General features: G+C 43.0%; 1 protein-coding gene across 1 annotated transcript in view; it reads left to right on the top strand.

Moving 5' to 3' along the window:
* The window catches only part of SLC24A2 (solute carrier family 24 member 2), a 204,841-nt gene that overhangs the window by 113,765 nt on the left and 69,985 nt on the right, over positions 1–21,091 (top strand). The window contains exons 2-3 of the mRNA XM_081150641.1: positions 220–258; positions 2,847–2,955. Of these exons, the coding sequence (XP_081006767.1) occupies positions 220–258; positions 2,847–2,955 (148 nt within the window). The remainder of the gene's footprint in view (positions 1–219; positions 259–2,846; positions 2,956–21,091) is intronic.

The following is a 21,091-nucleotide window of genomic DNA, read 5'->3' as shown; positions in this document are numbered from 1 at the left end:
TTCAGGAGAATGTACCATGTGCCTAAACAAACCATGATATATTGGCCAGAAATATACACTCTTGGCCCCCTGTGTTGGCATAATCCTTCCCAGTAGCAGGAAAAAAAAAACCCACAAATATTTCCCTCTACTGATGATTGTTGATAAATGTAAAACCTATATGTGATTCATCCTTTCTTTATTTATTTGTCTTTGTTTTTGCCTTTTTCTCTTACGCAGTCATCTACAGCCAGGGACAAAGATGAACCGACTCTACCGGTAGGAAGCAGTGGCCCTGTCTATGCCTGTCCATGTGCCTGTGGAGGGGGGCGGGGAGGAGGGGTTCACGTGCTCAACAGATCACCCTCTCCCTTGGAATACTTAAGTGGTTTAATCTGCCGCTGCGTGTGTGTTGCTCTGGCCTATAGTTAGTGTCAGCTGAATTCTGACATTCACTGGTGAATTATCTCTGGGACTAGATTTCAAAAAGTCTGAGTTCTCTCTTTCATTCAGCATGGACTTTTAAAGGAGTTGAAAGAGTGAGATAGTTCCAAATTGCATTCCAAGGGATGTTGAGCTGATATTTGGGGACAGTGGGGGGATCTAATGCTTGATATCTGTTTCCTTTGTGTATCTGCATGCACCTAATTTTTGGTTGGCACTTTCTTTTGGTTCCATAAAAAGAAATACTGCATGAGACCTATATATTCAGTATATACATAATGCCTAAAAGAATGCTTTAAGTTCTCTTATAGATATAATCCTTTGCTAATGAAGATCTTCACGGCAGAGTTGTGCCAGTTTCTCAGTATAAGAGCCGTAGTAATAGTGGTCATGACCAATTATTAACAACAAGCACATGTCTCAGTTCCTGTCCAATTAACACAACACGTTTTGTGTGTGAAGCATGCCAAGGAAATGGCCTTCAGAGTTTTTGTCTTCAGCATCAAACAGTGATTACATTTCAAATCTACTCACATCTCTTAACCTTGCCCCTAAAATATTTTGAACCTTAACTATCTGAATCAAATAACACAACTCATTAAAAAATGTTAGCGATCTTTAAGGCAGAAGGGAATAGGAATGGAGATACATACAGTCCCGTCCTTCCTCCTCTAGGGCTTAAAGCAAAGATTTATGACATTCACTGAGAGCCCATAGGATATTCCAGATCCAGTACTGGGCTAGGGGTACAGGCCCAGTCTCTGCCCTTGAGAAACCCATGATCTGGCTCACCACTGAGACACCAGTAATCCCCTCTGATTCTTCTCCAGACCCTGTAGAGTTGGGAACATAATTTCTAGTAGAATATCAATCAGAATAAAATCACACTAAGAAAGTCAGACATTTCCATGAACCTCATACTGACATTTTACCCATACTTCAAGCTTTCTATGGATTTGTCTCCAAACATACAGACTGTGATTGCTAATAAGTATTCTTCAAAGTGAGGCTCCGTGGGCAATAGTTCAGAAACGCTGTCCAAGTTCACCAAGTTAACCTGATTTTTTTAACTTAGTGGTCTAATAAGTACTTAAAACTCTAAAGGTGCTTTAGTCTAAGGTGTAGCACTTTCCAAAGTACTTGACCTGGAGTGTCTTCTGGGACTTTTCTCAGGAAGCACCCTGTGGATCTGGAGTGTGATGGAATATTTTGGAAAGCCCTGAATTGTAGAGGGTTGGAAAGGCAGTGGGAAATAGTATTTTATTTTTAGCTGACCCCAGAAAAATCTCATGTCAAGATTTTGGACCAAAAGTACAATAAGAAATTCCTTTCCACACGTTGTGTTTCCCTCTCTTAAATCTCCCCGTCTGTGAAGCTTGGCCTCTGGAGCATTGGTTGTTCCCCGTGACAACCAACACAAATCAGCCAAAGAAGGAGAAAACTGTTCTTATTTGGGATGAAAATCTCTCACAATCCAGACAGTTTGGATATTTTTTTAGATTGTTTTTTAAGATTAAAAAAGAGAGAGAGTTTGTTGGTAATCTCACCTCTAGAGGTTTGTTCTACCTCTCTTACCTGTCAGTTTCATTTATTTGGCCAAAGGATCACACTTAATAAGAGTTTAGGCAAAAGAAATCCCCTCTTTGAAATTAGAAAGTTTCTCTGTAGATTTGGGATAAGTAGTTCTCTCTCTTTAAATCTCACTTAACACAGACTGTAGAGCTTCATGGATTAGAGGCTGCGGTGCAGGGCAGAGAAGAGGAACTCCAGATGTGTGACATGTTCCTTTGGGGAGCAAGGAGAAAATATTAACACTTCTGTCATTTGCTTTCTATATTATTCTTCATAGTTCCAACTTTTTCAAATGTTTTATAATATACATGCTCATATTTTAGTATGGGTGTGCATATAGATAGATACAGATATAGACATAGATGGATACATAGCCGTCTACATACACACTCAAGCATTTTACTGATAGGGTGCACAATCCAAACATTGTAGACCACCCACAGGTTCAGATAACAAATTTTGAAAGAAGCAAACTTGAGATTCATTCTTCTCTCCTCCGTTTTTTGTCCGTGTGAATTGGACGCCTCGTTTCACTTCTCTGAGACAAAGTTTCCTCATCTATCTAAAGGGAATAACGACAGTATCTAGTTCATTGAGTTCATTTTGAGAATGAAGCATATAGCGTTTACGAAGCTCTAGAAATGGTACCAACTAATTTATTTAGTAGGGAAGGCTGTGAGAAAGCCATTCCTTTGGGGAATTTGAAATGTACCTTGAAAATCTTTGTTCAGTAGTGTGTGATCATGTGACAGAAACAAATGACCACCAGACGAGGCGAGGATCTTATCTGCAATGCACTTGCCTTTGGTTTCTGAGAACTAACAGCCTCTTTGTCTGGTTTCTCTACTCAGGCTAAGCCACGTCTCCAGCGAGGTGGAAGCTCTGCCTCCCTCCACAACAGCCTCATGAGGAATAGCATCTTCCAGCTCATGATTCACACCCTTGACCCACTCGCTGAAGGTAAGCATCAGGCTTTAGCTTGAGAGCTTGTTTGAGGGGAAGGAGGACGTGTTTCTCTTCATAAAACATGACACTTCCATCACACAAGCCTGCCAATGTCCCCGTGTTTAGCATCTTCAGAGGAAACTCCGGCCCTTTGGTGTGCTGTATCTGCAACAGCTCAGTTCATAATCGGAGATTTTTGTACCAGGGGTGAAATCGGCCATCCGTGTAGCTCTTGATTCTGTCTTTTGAATCCTCCATCATAAATACAGTGTGTTATGAGACTGAGAAGACAAAGAGGTTTTTTTCCCTCCCCACTAGAGTGGGAGTTCTCTTTTATTATTCTTCCTAAGTTCCAGAATGAAGTCATATGCTAAGATAAATTGTGCATCTTAAAAATAAAAAAGTGAGAAGAGAACTCATGACTTAGGAGGGCTGAGAGTGGTTTGGGGAATGACGTTCACTGCTAAACATTGATATTGTACTGATTCTTCGGCATTTGGAGGGTGGGAGGTGAGCTTCTAAGCATCTGAAGGACTCTCTAAGGTGCGCTTAGGGTCAGTCACGAGAGCCCCAAAAGGCCTGATTCACCTCCTCGGGAAAGCATATGAACTATCCTAAAGCTCCAGTATGGAGTTCTTTCAGTTTCACTCGTTCACACTGAAGGCAGAGACATCCAGTTTCTTAAATTGCATAACTACCCTAAAAATTAATTTTTCAGGTAGGTCGATATCTGATGTATTAAATAAATATCACTAGCAAGGGGTTCATATATAGCCAATTCTGTTCTCCCTTCATCCATGGACTTATAATTGGACTTGATATGACACAGGGACTAATAAGCTAGGGAAAAGGTCTCTCACTGAATAAACACGTGGGATGAGATTGTCAAATCATGCCACATAAATCAGCTCTTACCCAATACGAAGCTTTGCTAAATGATATCCAGGGACAGGCAATCCAGAGGTTCAGATGAAGTAAAGAAAACTCTGGGACCTCAAGAGTGGCTTCCAGGCCCTAGCTCCCCTCACTGACACACACCACTCCCCCAGAATAATAGGGGAGGGCCAAGGGGTCACCTCTCATTGTGGAGTTTATCAATGACGAAAAATTTTTCATTTTGTACCCCAGAGACTTGTACAGCTCACGTGATACTCTCCAAGGAGCCCTGCTTCATAGACCCTGAGTTCTATATACAGCCAGACACTCCCTAAATATTATCACTCTTTTTACCTAGAGGCCCGCTGGACAAGGAAATTAGACCTGGTCACTAGCCACCTTCTCCGGGCACCCCCCAGAGAAGGGAGCAAAGGCATCACAGGTCACCTTTCCCTCAGCCTCTAAGCCATTGTTTGACTTTGGGCAAGTTAGAGTCTCTGTAGCATGTACTTGGTCTCCTCATCTATAGTAATAGACAGTGACCTCTATTTAGCACTTCACAGTTGACAAAGCATTTTCACAACTGTAAACTTATGCTTCACAATAACACTTCATAGCTGACATTATTCTAATTTAGAAAATATCATACCACCAACATATCTCAAATATGTCTACTGCATTCTCTGCCAGCACTTTATTCCAGGCCATCTTCATCGCTTACCTGGGTTCTTGCAGTAGCTTCCCGGCTGCTCTTCCACTTTCTCCATTGCCTTCATCTTTGTGTATTTTCCACACAGCAGCCCAATTAATCTTCTTAAAAAGTAAATCCAATATGTCAACCCTACTTATATCCCGTGGTGGCTTCCCATGGCTCTTAGGAAAATTGTGACCACTCACTGTGGTCTACATGATCTGCCTCTTTCTCCAAACTCAATGTGACTGGCTTGGCTGTAGCCATGGAGGCCTTTCTGTCCTGAAACAGGTACTTCTCTCCTGCCTCAGGGCCTTTGCGTAGGCTGCTGCCGCCACCCAGAATACTTTTCTTCCTCGCCCTCTATTTTCCTGCTTTACCCCTGCCCATTCTGCAGCACTCTGTCTAATGATACTTCCTGACCATCCAGTATAAATCAGGGCCCCAACCCTCATCTCTCAGTGCACCCTTTAATTTTTCTTTATTACTCACATTACAGTTGTGTGATTATTGGTTTACTGCCTGTCGCCCCCAGGATGCAGTAAGTTTCTCAAGAGCTGGGACTCTATTTTATTCACTAGTTGTCCCCAAGGTCTAGCAGAGCACCTGGCATATAATAGCTGCTAAGGCTCAGAAGGATTAAGCAACTTGGCAAATTCATGCTTTTAACCTGATAGGCACACAATTTCAATGCCCTCTAAAGCCCCGCAGGTTTAAGATTGTATCTTGGTTATTTTGAGACCCTCTTTTTCACTCCATCTTTGTGGAGGACCATGTAAGAAAAAAGACGATTTTATCTACTCCAACAGAGCTAGACTCTCTGGGTCCAGATCCCAGCTCTGCATTACTAGCTGTGTGACCTTGAACAAGTTACTTGACCTCTCTGTGCCTCAGTTTCCTCATCTGTAAAATCAGGATGATGTACAGTTATGTCAGCATCACGAAGTTGTCATAAGTAGTAAAGGAGTGAAGATACGTGAAGCATTTTACACAGGGCCCAGCAGACCACGAGTACCATATACAGCTTTGGAATTATTCTGTTTCATTTTTTTGAAAAATAATACAGCATATGATTTTTATAAATTCAAAATATTCAAAAGGTTATGGTAAAAAATAATAATAATAAGTCTTCCTCATCCATCAACCTCTCAATTTTCTTCAGTCCTCCAATTCTCCCCAGAAGAAACCATAGCCACCATTCTTGGGGCTCCTCCCGGAGATGTTCTGTGCATATACAACTTGTGTGTGTGCATGTGTGTGAGAGCAAGAGAGACCTTGCCCACAGGTCTCAACAATCTAAATTTCTCTGGGTTGTTTTTTTTTGGTGGGGGGCAGTTCGGAGTCTGGTAGGGTCTTTTTCAGTTTGTTCGTTTGTTTCTGTTCAGTGAGGGAGGCTGCTTTGTTTCTGGGAGGTAAGAGAACGTGAACCTGGGTGGTCCTGGAGCTGGGCCGTGGGTGACTTTCTGACACCTGGCCGTCGTGGGGCTGCGCTGCAATCGAAGTGTCCTCTCCCGCTGTATCAATATGCGCCTTCGGACCGGGCGCCGCTCTCAAGGTGAAAGCGCCTCCTGAAAGACGGAGCGCTCCAGCGGTGCGAATCCGAGCGAGTGCTGAGAGCCGTAATCACTTCTGGACTTGAGTGATTAGAAAATACGGAAAGCACTTCGGTGCTTTAAAATTGCTCCACAGCATGCAGCCAAGGAAACAGATTGCTCCGGTATTTATCCCCCCAAATTCACCATCATTTTCTAGTCCAAGAACAGCTGAAAAATTAACCCACAGCTCTCAGAAAGCGTCTCTCTCTTTTAGTTTGCATCTAATCATTTGAATTCACATGCCCTTGTGCCAGACTGTCACCTTTAACAGTGTAGAGCGCGCTGCTTATATCACCAGGTTGACAGCATAAACACTGCAGTAGCTTCCCTGTTGCACTAAAGGACAGTTCCCTGGTGTTCCTGGCGTCCACCGAGCATTGACACCAAGGGTATACGGTCTGTGTTCACAAAGGGAAGTTTTCGACTTCATTTGAAAACATCATCTAGGACAGATGGCCTAAAGGAGAACACTTCCCTTCCTCTCATCTGTGCCCCTCAGGTGCTTCTGTCTTCCCAACGCCAGTGTTGAGCCCTCACCGAAAGCTTTAATTGGTGGTTGGTTCGGCCTCTGAGCCTGAGTCACAAGACCTAGCCGTGTTTGTGTTTCAGTTCTCTATTGATAGGTAACAAAGCACCCAAGACTTAGTGATTTAAAACCACCACTATACTGCTCATTGCTCATGATTTCATGGCTCAGAAATGTGGGCAGGGATCAGCGGGGTGATCCTTCTGTCCCATGTGGTATCAGTCAAGGTCATTTGGTGTGATTCAGCTAGTAGATGGGCAGGTTGGAAGGCTCCAAAGGGGCTCACTCTCATGTGTGGCACCTTTGTAGGCACAGCTAGAAGGCTGAGCTCAGTTGCACCCTCCTGGCTCTCCAGGCTGTCTCTGGGCCTTTCCACATGGTTGGACTTCTTACATGGCAGCTAAGGGTTCCAAGAGCAAGCCCTCCAGTGACCTAGCCTGGGAAGTCTCAGAAGGGCACTTTTACTGCATTATCAGTCACGTGGTCATGACGGCCAGCCCAGACTGAAGGGCAGGAGGAGACTCCACCTCTCAATGGGAAGATGCCAAAGAATTTGAAATCACCTTTCATCTAACCCAGTCTGTCTCAGGGACACGCGTCGCTGGTTGGTTCACCTGTTCACTGTTCATTGGTGTGGAAGGGACAGCACCATAGTCAGCCTGCCTCAGGTAAAGGTTTAGTCCAGACAAGGCTGGGCAATGGCTTTCTAGGGCCACAAAATTCTGAACATAACTTTGATCATGAAAATAAGGAATCTACTTAAGGCTCGTGTAAATGGTTGAAATAAAGATTTTGTTCCTTTTATTTTAAAAAAAGCCCTGGAGAACTAGAATCATCAGTCTTTGAAATCACAACATGGCTATCTGAATTGATCTTTCTAATAAATTTAGTGTCCCATATTGATTTTAACATTTTCTCCAAACGAGCTATTATACTTACCCAGGTGTACATCTTTATGAACCTAAAACAGGGACACTGGATATAGCACTTTTGGAGTGAGAAGTAGCTTCTACTACCAATGCATCTAATAATAATAGCACCGCGTAACATTTGCAGAAGCTCGTAGCCCAGGCACTATGCTGAGTGCTCTACATACACCTTCTCATTTAATCCTTGCACTATCCCTGCTCCATTATTCAGACGAGGACACTGATGGATAAAGACATGTGTCTTGCCTCACTAAGTGACATAAGAAGTAAATGGCAGAGCCAGAATTTGAACCTGTATCTGCCTGATTCAAGGTCTGGGTTTATAGTTTTTATACTATTCTGCTGCCTTGTGTAACCTCACATCCAACTCAGTGTTCTTCATTCTCCAGGTGTAGACACCAGCATAGATACCAGGAGCCTTGGCCTATCCCTGGACCCACTATACATTCAATCTGCAAGATGTGAATTTTCCATACATAAGCCTTTGCAGCAAGACCTGTGGTAGCCTTAGCTCTCCCATCACATCCCCCACACCCAGAATTGCAGCCCCTCTCATGAGTCCCCAGTGCACCTTGCTCTCATCACTTGGCTTTTGCTCAAGCAGATGCAATTACTGTTGACCTACCTGTCCAGAATGTCATGGGTACTAAGCTACACAGGAAAAGGAACCCTATAGCCAACTCTGAAGCTCTCGCAGAGCCCAGTGACTGGGTAATGACTGTGGAGATACTGATATGGGAACGGGACAGGTGGAATAGCATTAGAGTTTGGCCATGTAGCCTGTGTGGCCCAAGAGTCAGACTGCCTGGGTTCAAATCCCTGCTCAGCCTCTTGCTATGAGACCTAGATCAAGTTTCTCAACCTCATTGGGCCTCAGTATTTCCACTTGTAAAATGGGATAATGCTAGCACCACCAGCATAAGTTCATGATTACTATTAGGGCCTTGGTTTCTTCATTTGTAAAAGGGAATAAGGATAGTTCCATTATCAGAAGCTTATGGTGAGTGTCCCATACAATAATATCCAAAAAGTATGTAATTAGTGCTCAGCATCTGTTGCCCATGATTGTTCAGGTAAAATTGTGTTCTGTGTCATCAAATTCAACTGCAGTGGCTCAACTTAATGATTTTTTAAGACTTTATTTTTTAGAGCAGTTTTAGGTTTACAACAAAGTGAGAGAGAGGTACAGAGATTTCCCATATACTCTCTGCCCCCACACATGCAAATCCTCCCTTGTTGTCAACATCACGTGCCAGAATGGTACATTTTTTAACAAGGATGAACCTATGTTGATACATCATAATCAACCAAAGTCCATAGTTTACCTTAGGGTTCATTCTTGGTGTTGTGTGTTCCGTGGGTTTGGAGAAATGTATAATGCCACGTACCCATCACTGTAATAGATACAGAGCATTTTCACTGCCCAGAAATCCTGTGCTCTGCCTGCTCATCTCTCCTGCACAACCCTCAAACCACTCATCTTTTTACTATCTCCAGAGTTTGGCCTTTTGTGGAATGTCATGTATTTGGAATCATACTGTATATTGCCTTTTCAGATTGGGCTTAATAGTTTTTTAGGGTTTTATTTTTCTTATTTAACAGGAAGCCCAATAGTAAACTGTCCAAGGCTGGTAACACAGCTCCAGCCTGTAATTCGGAACCCAGTCTCCTGTTTTTTCATTCTTTTATCCAGAGCAGTTTCTCTCATTCTCATCGCAATAGGATGACAGCTACTCCACCTATCATATCTGTATTCTGGAAAGAAGAGACAGTGCAACTATCTTTTTCTTATCAGGAAAAGCTTAGTGTTCCCAGAGGCAGACTTCTACTTCCATCACATGGGCCAGAATGGGGCTATGTAACCACCCTGACCTCCAAAGGAGCCAGCACTGGGCGCTCAGCCTCCCCAAACATGGAACTTCATGTAGGCCCCAGTGCAGGTCAGGTGTGTTCCCCTTCTTCCCATCCCTAGTAACCTTTATCCTGTCTCCTCAAATTCCTGATTTGCAGAGAAGAGATGTGATGTGCCCTTTCTCCCCCCCCCCCTTTTAAAGGGCTCTCTGCTGGCCCATAAATCCAACTTTTACACGGTTGCCCTGAATCCTCTTCTAGAAAAGATATGCCCGAAAACCTGACATTTAAGAATCCCAGTTCCCCAAAAACACAAGTGAATTGTGTCCCACCTCTGCTCAAAACCATCTCACCAATAGTAAAAGCCCTAGTATTAACAGTGGCCCTAAGGCCTCCTGTGCCTGCCTTTCTACCTTCCTCTCTATGTCTCTCCCCTCTTCCCCTTTTCTCTGCTTTACTCTGCCCTCCCCCACTCCTTTCCTCCTCTCTCTCAGCCCTATTCTCCCCCTCGTGTGTCATCTCCTTTGCTTCACTTCTCTGGCTGCCTAGCAGCCCCTTCTCACAAACTCCAAGCACTCCTACCCCAGGGTCTTTGCATACGTTCCTTCTTCCCCCAGACAACCAAATGGCTTCTACCCTCCCTTCTTTCCACTCAACCTTCAAATGCCCCCCAATCAAAGAGGCCTTAGTCAACCTTTGAAAAATAACAAAATCAAAATAATTATAATAAAACAGAGTTCTGGATCTTCCTTGCCCTGCTCTGTATTTCTCCATAACACTTCTCACCATGAATGTATTTATTTGTTGTTTGCTGCCTGTCTCCACCCTTATATCTCCAACATGGCAGGACATGGGGCAGACTCTAATCTATCTCCAGGGCCCAGCACATATGGGTCCCAATAAGTATTTGTTGATTGGATTGATTGGATGCATGCTTTTGTAATTTTTCTGCTGGAGAACTCTATGTCTCTAGCCATGTAGATTGTCTTAACCCATGTCCTGTCCAAGTCTCTTTGGTTGTGACCAACAGGTCCTGTTCGCTTGATGGTTGTCTGTGCAGTGGTGAGCAGCAGTCCTGTCTGCTGTGGCTGCCATTGTCTCTCCAGCCTCTAGGAGGGCATTGACATTAATTAAGTAGATGCTCAGTCAGTATTTGCTAGACGATTGGCTAAATCTCCCTCTAGCTCTGAAATTGCTGCTGCAGTGAGAAATGTTTGCTCTCTGCCTCTCATCTTCTTGAATTCCCCTGTTCACTTCTTCTTTCCTTTCAAACTCTTTGTTCTCCTCTTATTTCCTTTCCTTGCCTTGCCTTGCCTTGCCTTGCCTTGCCTTGCCTTGCCTTGCCTTGCCTTGCCTTGCCTTGCCTTTCCTTCCCTTTCCTTCCCTTTCCTTTCCTTTCCTTTGATACACTGTTGGATCTTTTATTTATTGCATTCCATGGGCCTAATTTTATATATTCCAAAAATTACAAGATTCTAAGAAGTTTATCATTTTAACCATTCCTTTATTTTACAAATTCAAATGCCTGTGAAATAGCATCTACCACATAATTTGGTATTAAGCTGTGTTTAAGAAGGGAACTGCTTTGCCCTAGCTGGTTTGGCTCAGTGATTAGAGCATCGGCCCTCTGACTGAAGGGTCCTGGATTCAATTCCAGCCAAGGGCACGTACCTCGGTTCCAAGTGCCGGGTGCGTGCAGGAGGCAATGAATCGATGTGTCTCTGTCAAATTGATGTTTCTCTCTCTCTCTCTATCTCTCTCCCCCCCTTCCACTCTCTCTGAAAAACAATGGAAGAAAAAAAAGAAAGAAGGAAACTACCAAAGAAGCTCTTCATTCAATTTCTATGGACTCTTGCATTCTCTCTAGAGTTCTAGTAATTTCTCCTTCCTTGTAGATTTTTAAAACTTTATTTCTTTTTTTTTCATTATAACAACAATTTTATTAGTAATAGCAAAAATTAACAAATAAGTGAACTTGATACTTTAAGAATAATACTTGCCTAGTGGGCCTGTAATTGAACTGAAGGATTATTTAACTACAGGGCTTGAGACAGTTTAGAACAGCGGGTCCCCACACCTGATACGTAATTCCTTTGGGGCTGTTTTTCATGACAAAACCATCAGAATCCTGTGATGAGATGTCTGAAAATGACATCACCCCTGCCTTGTTTGCTGTTATAAAGACAAGGAAATTTCCCCATGGTAAGTTCACTTCATGTTATCAACTGATCTCTGCTGTTTTCACTTTATATCCAGCACATTTATGTTACATTCAGATTGGTCCGGTGGGGGGGGGGGCAGGTCCTGGGAGTGTGGCTCCTGCCTTTCTGAGGGGCAGGTTTGCGTGCCCATTTTCCTCCTGGGCAGCTACTGTGGCGTTCTGATACCATCTCGCCCAGTCCTTTATCAGCCTGGCTCAGGCAGGGGATGTAAACGGGCAGCTTCAGTGACCTGAATTCCAGGACATTTTGATGGCGAAAGCCTCACAAATGAGTAGGAAATATCTGTTTTTTACCATCTTTCTTGTACCCTAGAACCATGGGTTTTTAAAATATATGTTTTTATTAACAGAAGAACCTCACTGGTAAAGGAATTCCCACAGGGAAGAGGAAATAGCTTTTTTTTAAACTGTTAGAGCTATCAAAAGTTCACTCACCAGTAAATTTAATTTTAAAAAAAAGTTCACTCATGTCAGATCCTTTTATCAGTGTGCCCAATTTAATAGCCTTCCTCTAGACCAGCAATAACAGAAAAGAAATAAGTACCCCCCTCCCAAATGCGACAAAACCATAAAGGACCAAGGATTTACCCAAAGGAAATGCTTAAGAACTTTGTGGCAAAACAATAAATAATCATTTCTGAAGAACACAGAAGACTATCTAAATAATTGTTGATATATTATAAAGTTCTCCCCAGATTAAATTCTCAATGCAACTACTTGAACGCTAAATCCTAATTGAAATCCAAAAATATATATATTCATGGAATTTAACTCAATTTGTAAATTTATATGTAATAAGCAAGAAGAACAAAGACTCTTTTCAAAAAGAACAAAAAGGGAAATTATCCCCACCAGAGACCAAGATGTACAAAGCAGCCGCTTTTAGACGCTCTGGTTGAAGTGTTTGGGGGGAAGGAGAGGAGGCAGCAGGGGCCTCCCCAGAGGCGCCCCCCGAGGACTGGGAGTGAGGTGTGAGCAGCGCTGTGGGCTCTCTCAGCTGCTCTTGGTGAAGTCCTGGGGGCCGCGCGGGGGGGGGGGCTTCCTGGGGCACTTGCATCCCCTGTGTGAAGGGACAAGGCCCTCTTTGGAGTAAAAGCACACATCTATGGATGCAGTTTCACATCATGACAGGTGCAGATCAGTAAACCAAGCTGGGAAGCCGCGGGGGCGCTCACGCAGCGCTGAGCTCCGCCTGGGCACAGAGTGAGCTCTAGTGCAGGTGAGCTCTGCTCCCAGATCTCGAGGAAAGTCACCTCGAGTGTGAACACTGAGGGCAGGGTCACCCAGAGAGTGTTCCTAAAGAGCGTGAGCTCTGAGAGCAGCTCTGGAAGGAAGTGAGGGGCGTGGGCGGGCAGAGGCACAGAAATTCAAGGCGTTGGAACTGGCTGGCTTAGAGAGATCGGAAACTACTGCGTGGTTTTGGCCCAACCACAATGGGGGCTCCTGTGAGATGAGCAGGCATGTGGCTGTTTGCCCACTGAACTAACATCCTAGCAGCTTCTCCTGCCGGGGCGCTAGGGTCTAGGGCACTGTGTGTGTGTACCTGCCACACCGGTGTGTGACTTAAGTGTGGGAAACCACAGGCCTAAGAGATGGTGAAGTGGAAAAACAAGAGTAGAGCTTTTTAAGTGCCTGATCTGAGCCACACGCCTGGTAGTCATCTCATAATTCTTGCAACAGTGGCTGTGGGAATTACTGTGTGTTTTACTCCTGAGGAAACTGGGGTCCAGAGAGTAACATTACTTGTTCAGTCACCCAGCCCCTCGGTCTCCTTCGGAGCCAGAATGTTTTCTACTCACACAGGACTCTCGCCATAGCCACACATGCCTGTCCTCTGTGCACAGAGCCATACATGTCTCCAGCATGTAAAATCTTTCCAGTTCTTTAGCATATACATTGAGTGTTAACTTGAAGCTAACACTAAGATTAAATTTGCCCTTGCTTGCTGGGGTTTCTTTTTTCTAACCAAACAGCAGAACTTGTTATTTCCCCAGCTCCTTTTTTTTTTTTTTTATGCAGTGGAGTTTTATTTCATAGTATGTTACATTAGGAATTATCAGAAACTGTGCTTATTATTTGCCTGGAAGAATGTCATCACTATGAAAAAGAGCTCTACTGTTTTCCTGGCAGAACTTTCCAACCAGGAGCCGGTAGCACCAGGGGCCTCCTCATTTCTCTCCTGATGGCCTCACTGTGCATGTAAATATCCAGCCCTTGCCAGTCAGTCTATGTTGAGGTATTTTTGTGAGATTGCCTGCATTTCTTTTCCACTTCACAGGGTTTTTATTTCTTTCATATGCTTTTATTTTTAAAAACAGCTTCAATATGAGCTTTCATAAATTGCCATTTGATCCCAGAAGGAAGTCATTTTCATACCTGTTTTATTCAAAATGTGGAGAAGTTGTCCCTGAAAGGCAGTATTGTGCCCTTTCTTTCCATCCCAAATCATAGATCAGTTTAAATTAGCGAGAAAGATGTTGCATGCCCCTCAGCCGGTAAGTGAACAGGCAACAGGATTGAAAATCTCTTGGAAAGAATAAAATCCAACCTACTGGCCGTGTTTTTAATAAGATGACAGCAGTTTAAATGCCTGGATAGAGGAAGGAAGGCTATTAATGCCCCTCATACAGCCAACGCAAGGACAAGTTAAAGAGCTCCTCTCTTTGGGGAATAGTAAAGCATTGTGCTCAGATTTGCACGTCACAGATGGTTGAAATTGAATCTCTCTTTGTGTGTTGTACACATTATAAATAAATTTCACTTGGGGCATGAAGAGAATGTGAATGGTTTTACTGAAATAAATGCTTTTGAGTATAGGAATGGATCCTCTCTCTCCCTCTCTCTCTCTCTCCCCCTCCCTCCATCCCTCCCTCCCTCTCTCTCTCTCTTTTGTTTTGAAGAACACAAAGACACGTGGCCAGGAAATTGATTTTGATGGCATTTGAGTGTAAACATAGACAAAGATAGAAAAAGACAAAGGAGCGTCCATAAAGTTACCGCTCTATCTTTGTGCTCTTGAACTTACCACATCTCAGATGCAGTTAGAACTCCTTCAGAGGAAGGGCTCAGAGTTCCAGACAGAAAGCAGCTGTCCCAGGTACCGAAGGATGGAGGCAACCATTGAAGCGAAAGAGCACTTGCATCTTTCCGCCGCCTGACCCGTCAGTGTATGTTGATACATAAGTGTCAGTGGAGCATTTGGACCAGTCCTGGCACCTCATTAGTTCTATGTAGGTATTTGCCAAACAAATTGCTTTCAGTTGTTTTGTTTTTGTTTTGCAACTATTATCTTTTTAGGCAATTTACAGTGGTTCAGTACTAAGTGAATGAATTTCCTTTTCTACATTTTTCCTTAAAAAGAGAATTATTCACCATGTGCCCATTTTTTAAATCCTGCTAAACCTGTCTGTAAGATAACATGGGAACCGGTCTTTTTGGCGATGTGGCTTTCAGCTGAGCAAAAGTTATCCTGAAGCTGCATAATTATAGTTTCTGTATTTACAAAGTTCCCCCATCCTTTGTGCATTGAGAAGGAAATCAGTGTGCCATGGTACTTAACTCATTTCCTTCCCCAAAGTCTTCAACTAAATCTGGGTCCATAGCTTAAGACCCTGGGCAAACTAAAAAAAAAAAATTCTTCCCAACATATTGATAAAAATCTAGAAAAGCAGTTAGTGTGCTCATTTTTCAATCCTGCCAAAATATTTGTATACTTGAGGGTTACGAGACCCTGCACCCTCCATCACCAGGTCTTTGCTCACCGGCACGCATTTGCTATTTAATCTGAGGTGCACACTGACTTTTTGTGAAACATACCTTAATCTTCTGCGGTGTCTTTGCATCCTAGATTTTAAACTCACTTGTATAGTCCCCCTTTACACTATATGGTATTTATGAGAGAATAATGGTAAATAGATGTACACTTAAAGCCAGTGACATCTAGAGGATTTTTTTGCACAATCACTCTTCTACTTTCAATTTGATCCTTGAAGTTCTTCGTAAGTTTGGGTGGTGGTTTCTGTTGTGGTGGGTAGGGATCCATGTATTCAGTAAAGTGACATCCTGGCCAGTACTGGCGTAGAATGATCCATAATTGTGAGAACACTTCCTCATCGGTGGCATTCATTTCCTTTCTAGCTCCCAGTCTTTTTTCCCTCAACTTCATTCTGTTCTCAAGGTCTCTTGCTTTCTCCCACTTCTCTCTTTACCCCTTACCCTTTTTTCCCCCTTTGGAAAGTTGGAGGGTTTTTTTCTTTTTCTCTCTCCCTTTTTTTCCCATTTTATTGCTTTTTTCCCCTCCCCCAGGACACTTTTCTTGTATGCCTTTGTGATACAGTTGGGTGCCCAGTGCACCAGAGGGTGAAACTCAGCTGTGCTATTATATCCAATAGCTGGATATAATTCAGCACCGATTCTCCGCCTGGCAGAAGCCGCTGACTCCAGGCAGGCCGCCGGGTGGGGTTCAGGAGCACAGCCAAGCTGTTCTTCCCCAGCTCGCCTGGTTCTGGGCAGTGTTTCCCTCTCCGGCTCTGGGACATCCCGCCTCGTTGTCCTCCGGTGCAGAGGGTGCTCCCAAAGGTGCTGCTGCCCCGAGGAATTCTCCTGCTTTCCAGAAGCAGTGCAGGCGATTCCAGGAGTCGAGGCCGCATCCGTGTTCCCTTCACAGGCTCCCTCCCCGCAGAGATACTGAAGACAGAATATTTGAAGACTGCAGACTGAGAGCCCTGAAGTGGGAGGAATCATAGGCATCACTACCAAAGGCCACTAGGCTGAGGAAGATTAATGCAGCGCTATTAAGTAGAGATTTAATTCAATTCCGCAGCGTGTCATCACCTGCTGGGGGCCGGCATTAACAAAATGAGTACTTGGTCCCTTGCCCTAAAGGGGAGAAAGGAACAGGTGAAGGGACACCTGAGGAAATGACTTACACTAGGGATGGGGGATATTCAGCAGGAGGGATCCTCAAAACTGGCTTCTAAGTGATTCAATAAATTAGGAGACCTAATAAAATTCCTTACACAAACAGACAGTATGTGTGGGATTTAGAGTTGTATTTTCTGTTTGTATTTTGAAAGACTTACCCTGATGAGAATGTGAAGGATAGGTGACAGGTACTGGGAGAAAGGTGGTGGCAAGAAAGATTAGGAAACGAGTTCAGATGAGACCATTGCAATAGCCTCAGCAAGGCCTTTGAGTGAGGTAGGGGCAGTGGGAATGCAACAGAAAGACAGAAGTGAGGCTGTTTTGGGGCAGAATTGATAGGGCTTTGTGAGCGGTTGGGGTGTGGGTGTGGCTTATAGAAGCGTCAGTGTCACTTTAGGCCCAGCCCCGTGTGTCTTAGTCACAGGCACTGTAATCAAGCTCACATTTCTATGAAGGAAGGTGGTGGGCCTACCTGTATGCACCACCTCGTAAGTTCTTTTAAAACGGGATGGGGTCAGGGGAAGATAATAAAATATTTTGCCACTTTTAAGACAATAATAAATGCGCCTCTATTCCCCACCCCAAAATTGGTAAAATTTAATCAGAAAGTAACCTTCTGCTTGATTTTGTAAACATAATCTTTCAATCTACAGAAACGTAAAAATTTACCCAACATGTTAGATGTCATTAGTGAAAACGTTAGCTTTCTAACCCCCTACCTCCCCCCCCACACACAAATATTAGGAACATGTTTTAGAAACTTGCTATTAGAAGAGCTGAAATAAGAAATAAATTCCAAATGTTACATGGATGGTATTTGATATTCTATGTTCTTTGCTGGTCAAACCATATTTGACAATATTATGTTCTCCCTTAAAACTCCAGCTGAAAAAGAAGAGACCAGAAAAGTACTGAATATTCATCCAGAATTCAATTCATGGCCATGGAGGCAATAATAATGACAGATGGAATAACTAACATTTATTGAGCACTTACACTGTGCTAAGCATTTCATATAGATTAGCTCGTTCAGTTTTCACATCAGTCCTATAATTCTATTATACTATAGCCTTGTTATATTATAACCTCTTCTACTATAACCATTTTACAGATAAGGACACTGAAAGGGTAGTTAAAGAATTTTCCCAAGGACACAAGGGAAGTAATTGATGGAGTCAGGTTCAAATCGAGATATGTTGGACCCCAGAACTCACTCTCTTAACCACTGTATAGTACCACTTTCCCAAACAGCTGGAGTCCCTTTTGAGCTTTCCATTTGAAAATAAAAGCTTAAAGATCTTTATATGATCTTTTCCCTTGAGTTTTACATTCTTTAAATAATGCCAACAGTCTCCATGTGCCTGATACCAGATAATACAAAAGAAAGTGGCATTCATAGACTTCCTTTGGCATAACACAACTAGTCATTAATTTATCATTCTTCTTTAACCTGTTTCTCCTACAATAAACTTAATGAAAAGAATTCTAGAACAAGGTTCTAATCCTGGTGATCACTTATTGTGACTGATGTTAACCTGGATACTCATTACTCACTTGGCTTTGGCCCAGTCATAGAATGATGGCTGACACATATTGAGGACTTACGGTGTTCCAAGCATTGTATAAAGCTCCTTAACACATTAAGGGAATACTAGAATTAACCCCATTTTACAGATGAGGAAACTAAGGCTGACTATCTTACTACAACTTGACGCTAATAAGTAAAATCTGGATGAGAGTTCACACTTCTTGGCCCCCACACTTAGGCTGTGCTACATGATCTCCTTATTCGGCCTCATGGGATAAGATCTCCTGATACCAGGCTCACTCCAATTTTGTGAAGATCACAAGAATGCTGTCTATGGGAGCACTCTGGCTTACTTGAAGGCAAACCAATAGGTGCTTTAAAGCCATTAATAATACCTACCATATATTTAATGCATATTATGTGCCAATTATGTGTTAAGTACCTGTAATTCTCACCAGAACCCTACAAGACAACTATTATTGTTTACATATTACATAAGTGTGGGAACTGTGTGTCAAGAGGTTGAATAACTTGCCCGAGGTCTCATGACTAGTGAGTGGCAGTCCCAGTTGTCACGTGAAGGTCTGTAAGGCTCCAAACTGTAGATGATGGTGGCTATCATGCTATACTGTCGTTTGCTTTCTTCCATCCCCTTGGGGAAAAGAGAAAACATTGTGACAAAGCATCAGTGTTAAAATTATCTTAAGGTTATTACTGAGGTTTTAAATCACATGACTTAAAGGATATTCAGAAAAGCCCAGGAAATCTTTTTTACCCACAGTTCTGGGTTGATTCTCCAGCTTAGGTTGCTCATTGTTTTTCTTTAAAAATCCTTTGCAAAAGCCTGCTTGCTCTATCCTGTGCTCTCCCCCACCCCTACCCCAGCCCCCCTCAAAAGGAAAGAAGCAGAACAGCACACCCAGGCCCCATTTTTCTTGCTTGATCAGCCAGAGCATGTAAATTACAGTGAAATATGGCCTGAGTCAGCTCCTCACAGGACAGAAATCAGTAACCATTGATATTGCTAAGCAACACCACAGAGGAGCAAGGCTGCAAATTAGGTGACAAGTTTATAAGAGTCAGAGTATCTGGGGATGCACTTGGGCATTTCATTATGAACCATCTGGATGATCCACAGTAATGACCACACATTATTGTTCACTGTTCGAGGAGGATAATTCCCATATAATTATATGGTGCCTCCCTCTGTGATCCTAACCTACTTTACAGAACCTTCCACTGTATTTTCCATAATCCAGATATTTCCCTAACAAGATAATTGGGAACAGTTACACCTACTGGGCAACTTCCATTCCTCCCCAAAATAAGATTTAAAACAAACAAAAATCACTCGGTTGGTTTGTCTGATGGCAGAGCTGGTTCACAGAGCTGCGTAAAGGAGGGAATTAGTCCTGGGGTCATAGCAGCTCCATCGGCCTGACATGGGCTCCACCTTGGTGGTCCCAGAGAAGCCGGAGGCTATGAGGCTCAACCCTTTCCAAAGCCAGAGATGAGCAGATTGTGTACCGACACCAGATGAGATATGTAAGCTTTAAAGAAGACAAGAAAGTGAGCCAGAGTCTTTGACCATCTGGAAGAAAGGTTGCCTAGCAAGGACCTCTCCCAGTTCCAATAGCCTAGCTCGTCTCACTTGTTCATTCATTCTTTCAGCTAATGTTTACAAGAAAATTGGACTAAGCAGCCTGATTTTAAACCAAAGGTTACAAATCGATGAGCCAAATTTGACCCAGAGTGTTGTTGTTTTTTAATTTGGGATTAATCACCAACATTTAAAAATCAGGATTTTTCACACAAAAATCCAAGTACCTGGCTTCCCTTGAATAATTAGAAGATCTTTCAACACTGTGTCTGCATTCACTCACGGAGCTGGAGCTGAGTGGCTGCTGCCCCTTTTTAGGCAGCACTGTCCGATTTTCCGTAATCACCACCACTCTCTAATGTCGCAGCCCACTTTGCTCATCCACATTCCTGGCACCTGTAGTTTATTGCTGCTTTGTCAGAATGCCTACTATGTTCCAGACACTGATCTAGATGCTGAGGCTCTTACTGACTCTTGATTTGACCACTGTTTTAGCATCAGTATTTCCTGGGGGCTGGGGGCTCGGAATGCTATCAGTGGATGGAACTAAACAAGGAAATCATGTGGAGAGTGGGGGAGACAAAAATAGCAGCAGCAACAAACCAGTGTGTCTGGGTTTGCAGGAAGCTTGAGAAGGAACAAAGTGTTTTATTAAGGGGCTAGATTCAGAAGACATGAAAATCGGGTGATAAATTTCTAAGAGGTTGCCATGTGTATATGTTCATAAATCCTACTTGAAACTCGATAACTGATAGAGGATTACCCACAAGTTCAGCCCTTTATTTTCATTTGCAAAGTTCTTGCTTTGCTTCCAAAAACCCAAGTGAGAGATTTCAATCTCACAGAAGAAACAGAAGTACTCATTAGCATGGATTTGGAAGAGTTGGATATGAAAAGAACTCCATAGGGCAGAATCATCTCTGTTAACACCTTGAGTGTGACATGCATGTGTGACCACATGTTGAGTACAGCTGTCCCTTGGCAAACGTGTACACAGTTAGGACCCTCTTCGGGAAGTATAGCACACGAACATCGACCCCCCACAGAAGCGAAGCAGAGCTTGCTGCAGTGAGTCAGTACAGCCGAAGCTTTTTTGAGTGCATTTTGAACTTTAAGGTTAATATATTCCTTTCCTTCTGACTTGAGTAAGAAAGGATTTCTGGCTGTTCCCTCACTTAACCTCAATCTCTTAAAGTTTCTTTTAAGTTAAAAAAATTACTTGCCTTCACATGAACATTTGATATAAAAGAATAATGACCGAAGAAAGCCTTTTAGTGGAAAGCAATTAATTTTGGTGGTCCATGCATTTTTTGACATGAAATCAGACAAAAAGCTTAACATTGGGCTGCATTAGAAAATAGCTAACTCATAATTCATGTTCATTTTGATGAAAATTTTCCACATGGGGAGA

Source organism: Miniopterus schreibersii (assembly GCF_964146895.1).
Source record: "Miniopterus schreibersii genome assembly, chromosome: 11".
Lineage (NCBI taxonomy): Eukaryota > Metazoa > Chordata > Mammalia > Chiroptera > Miniopteridae > Miniopterus > Miniopterus schreibersii.
This window is presented reverse-complemented; position numbering and strand designations above follow the sequence as displayed.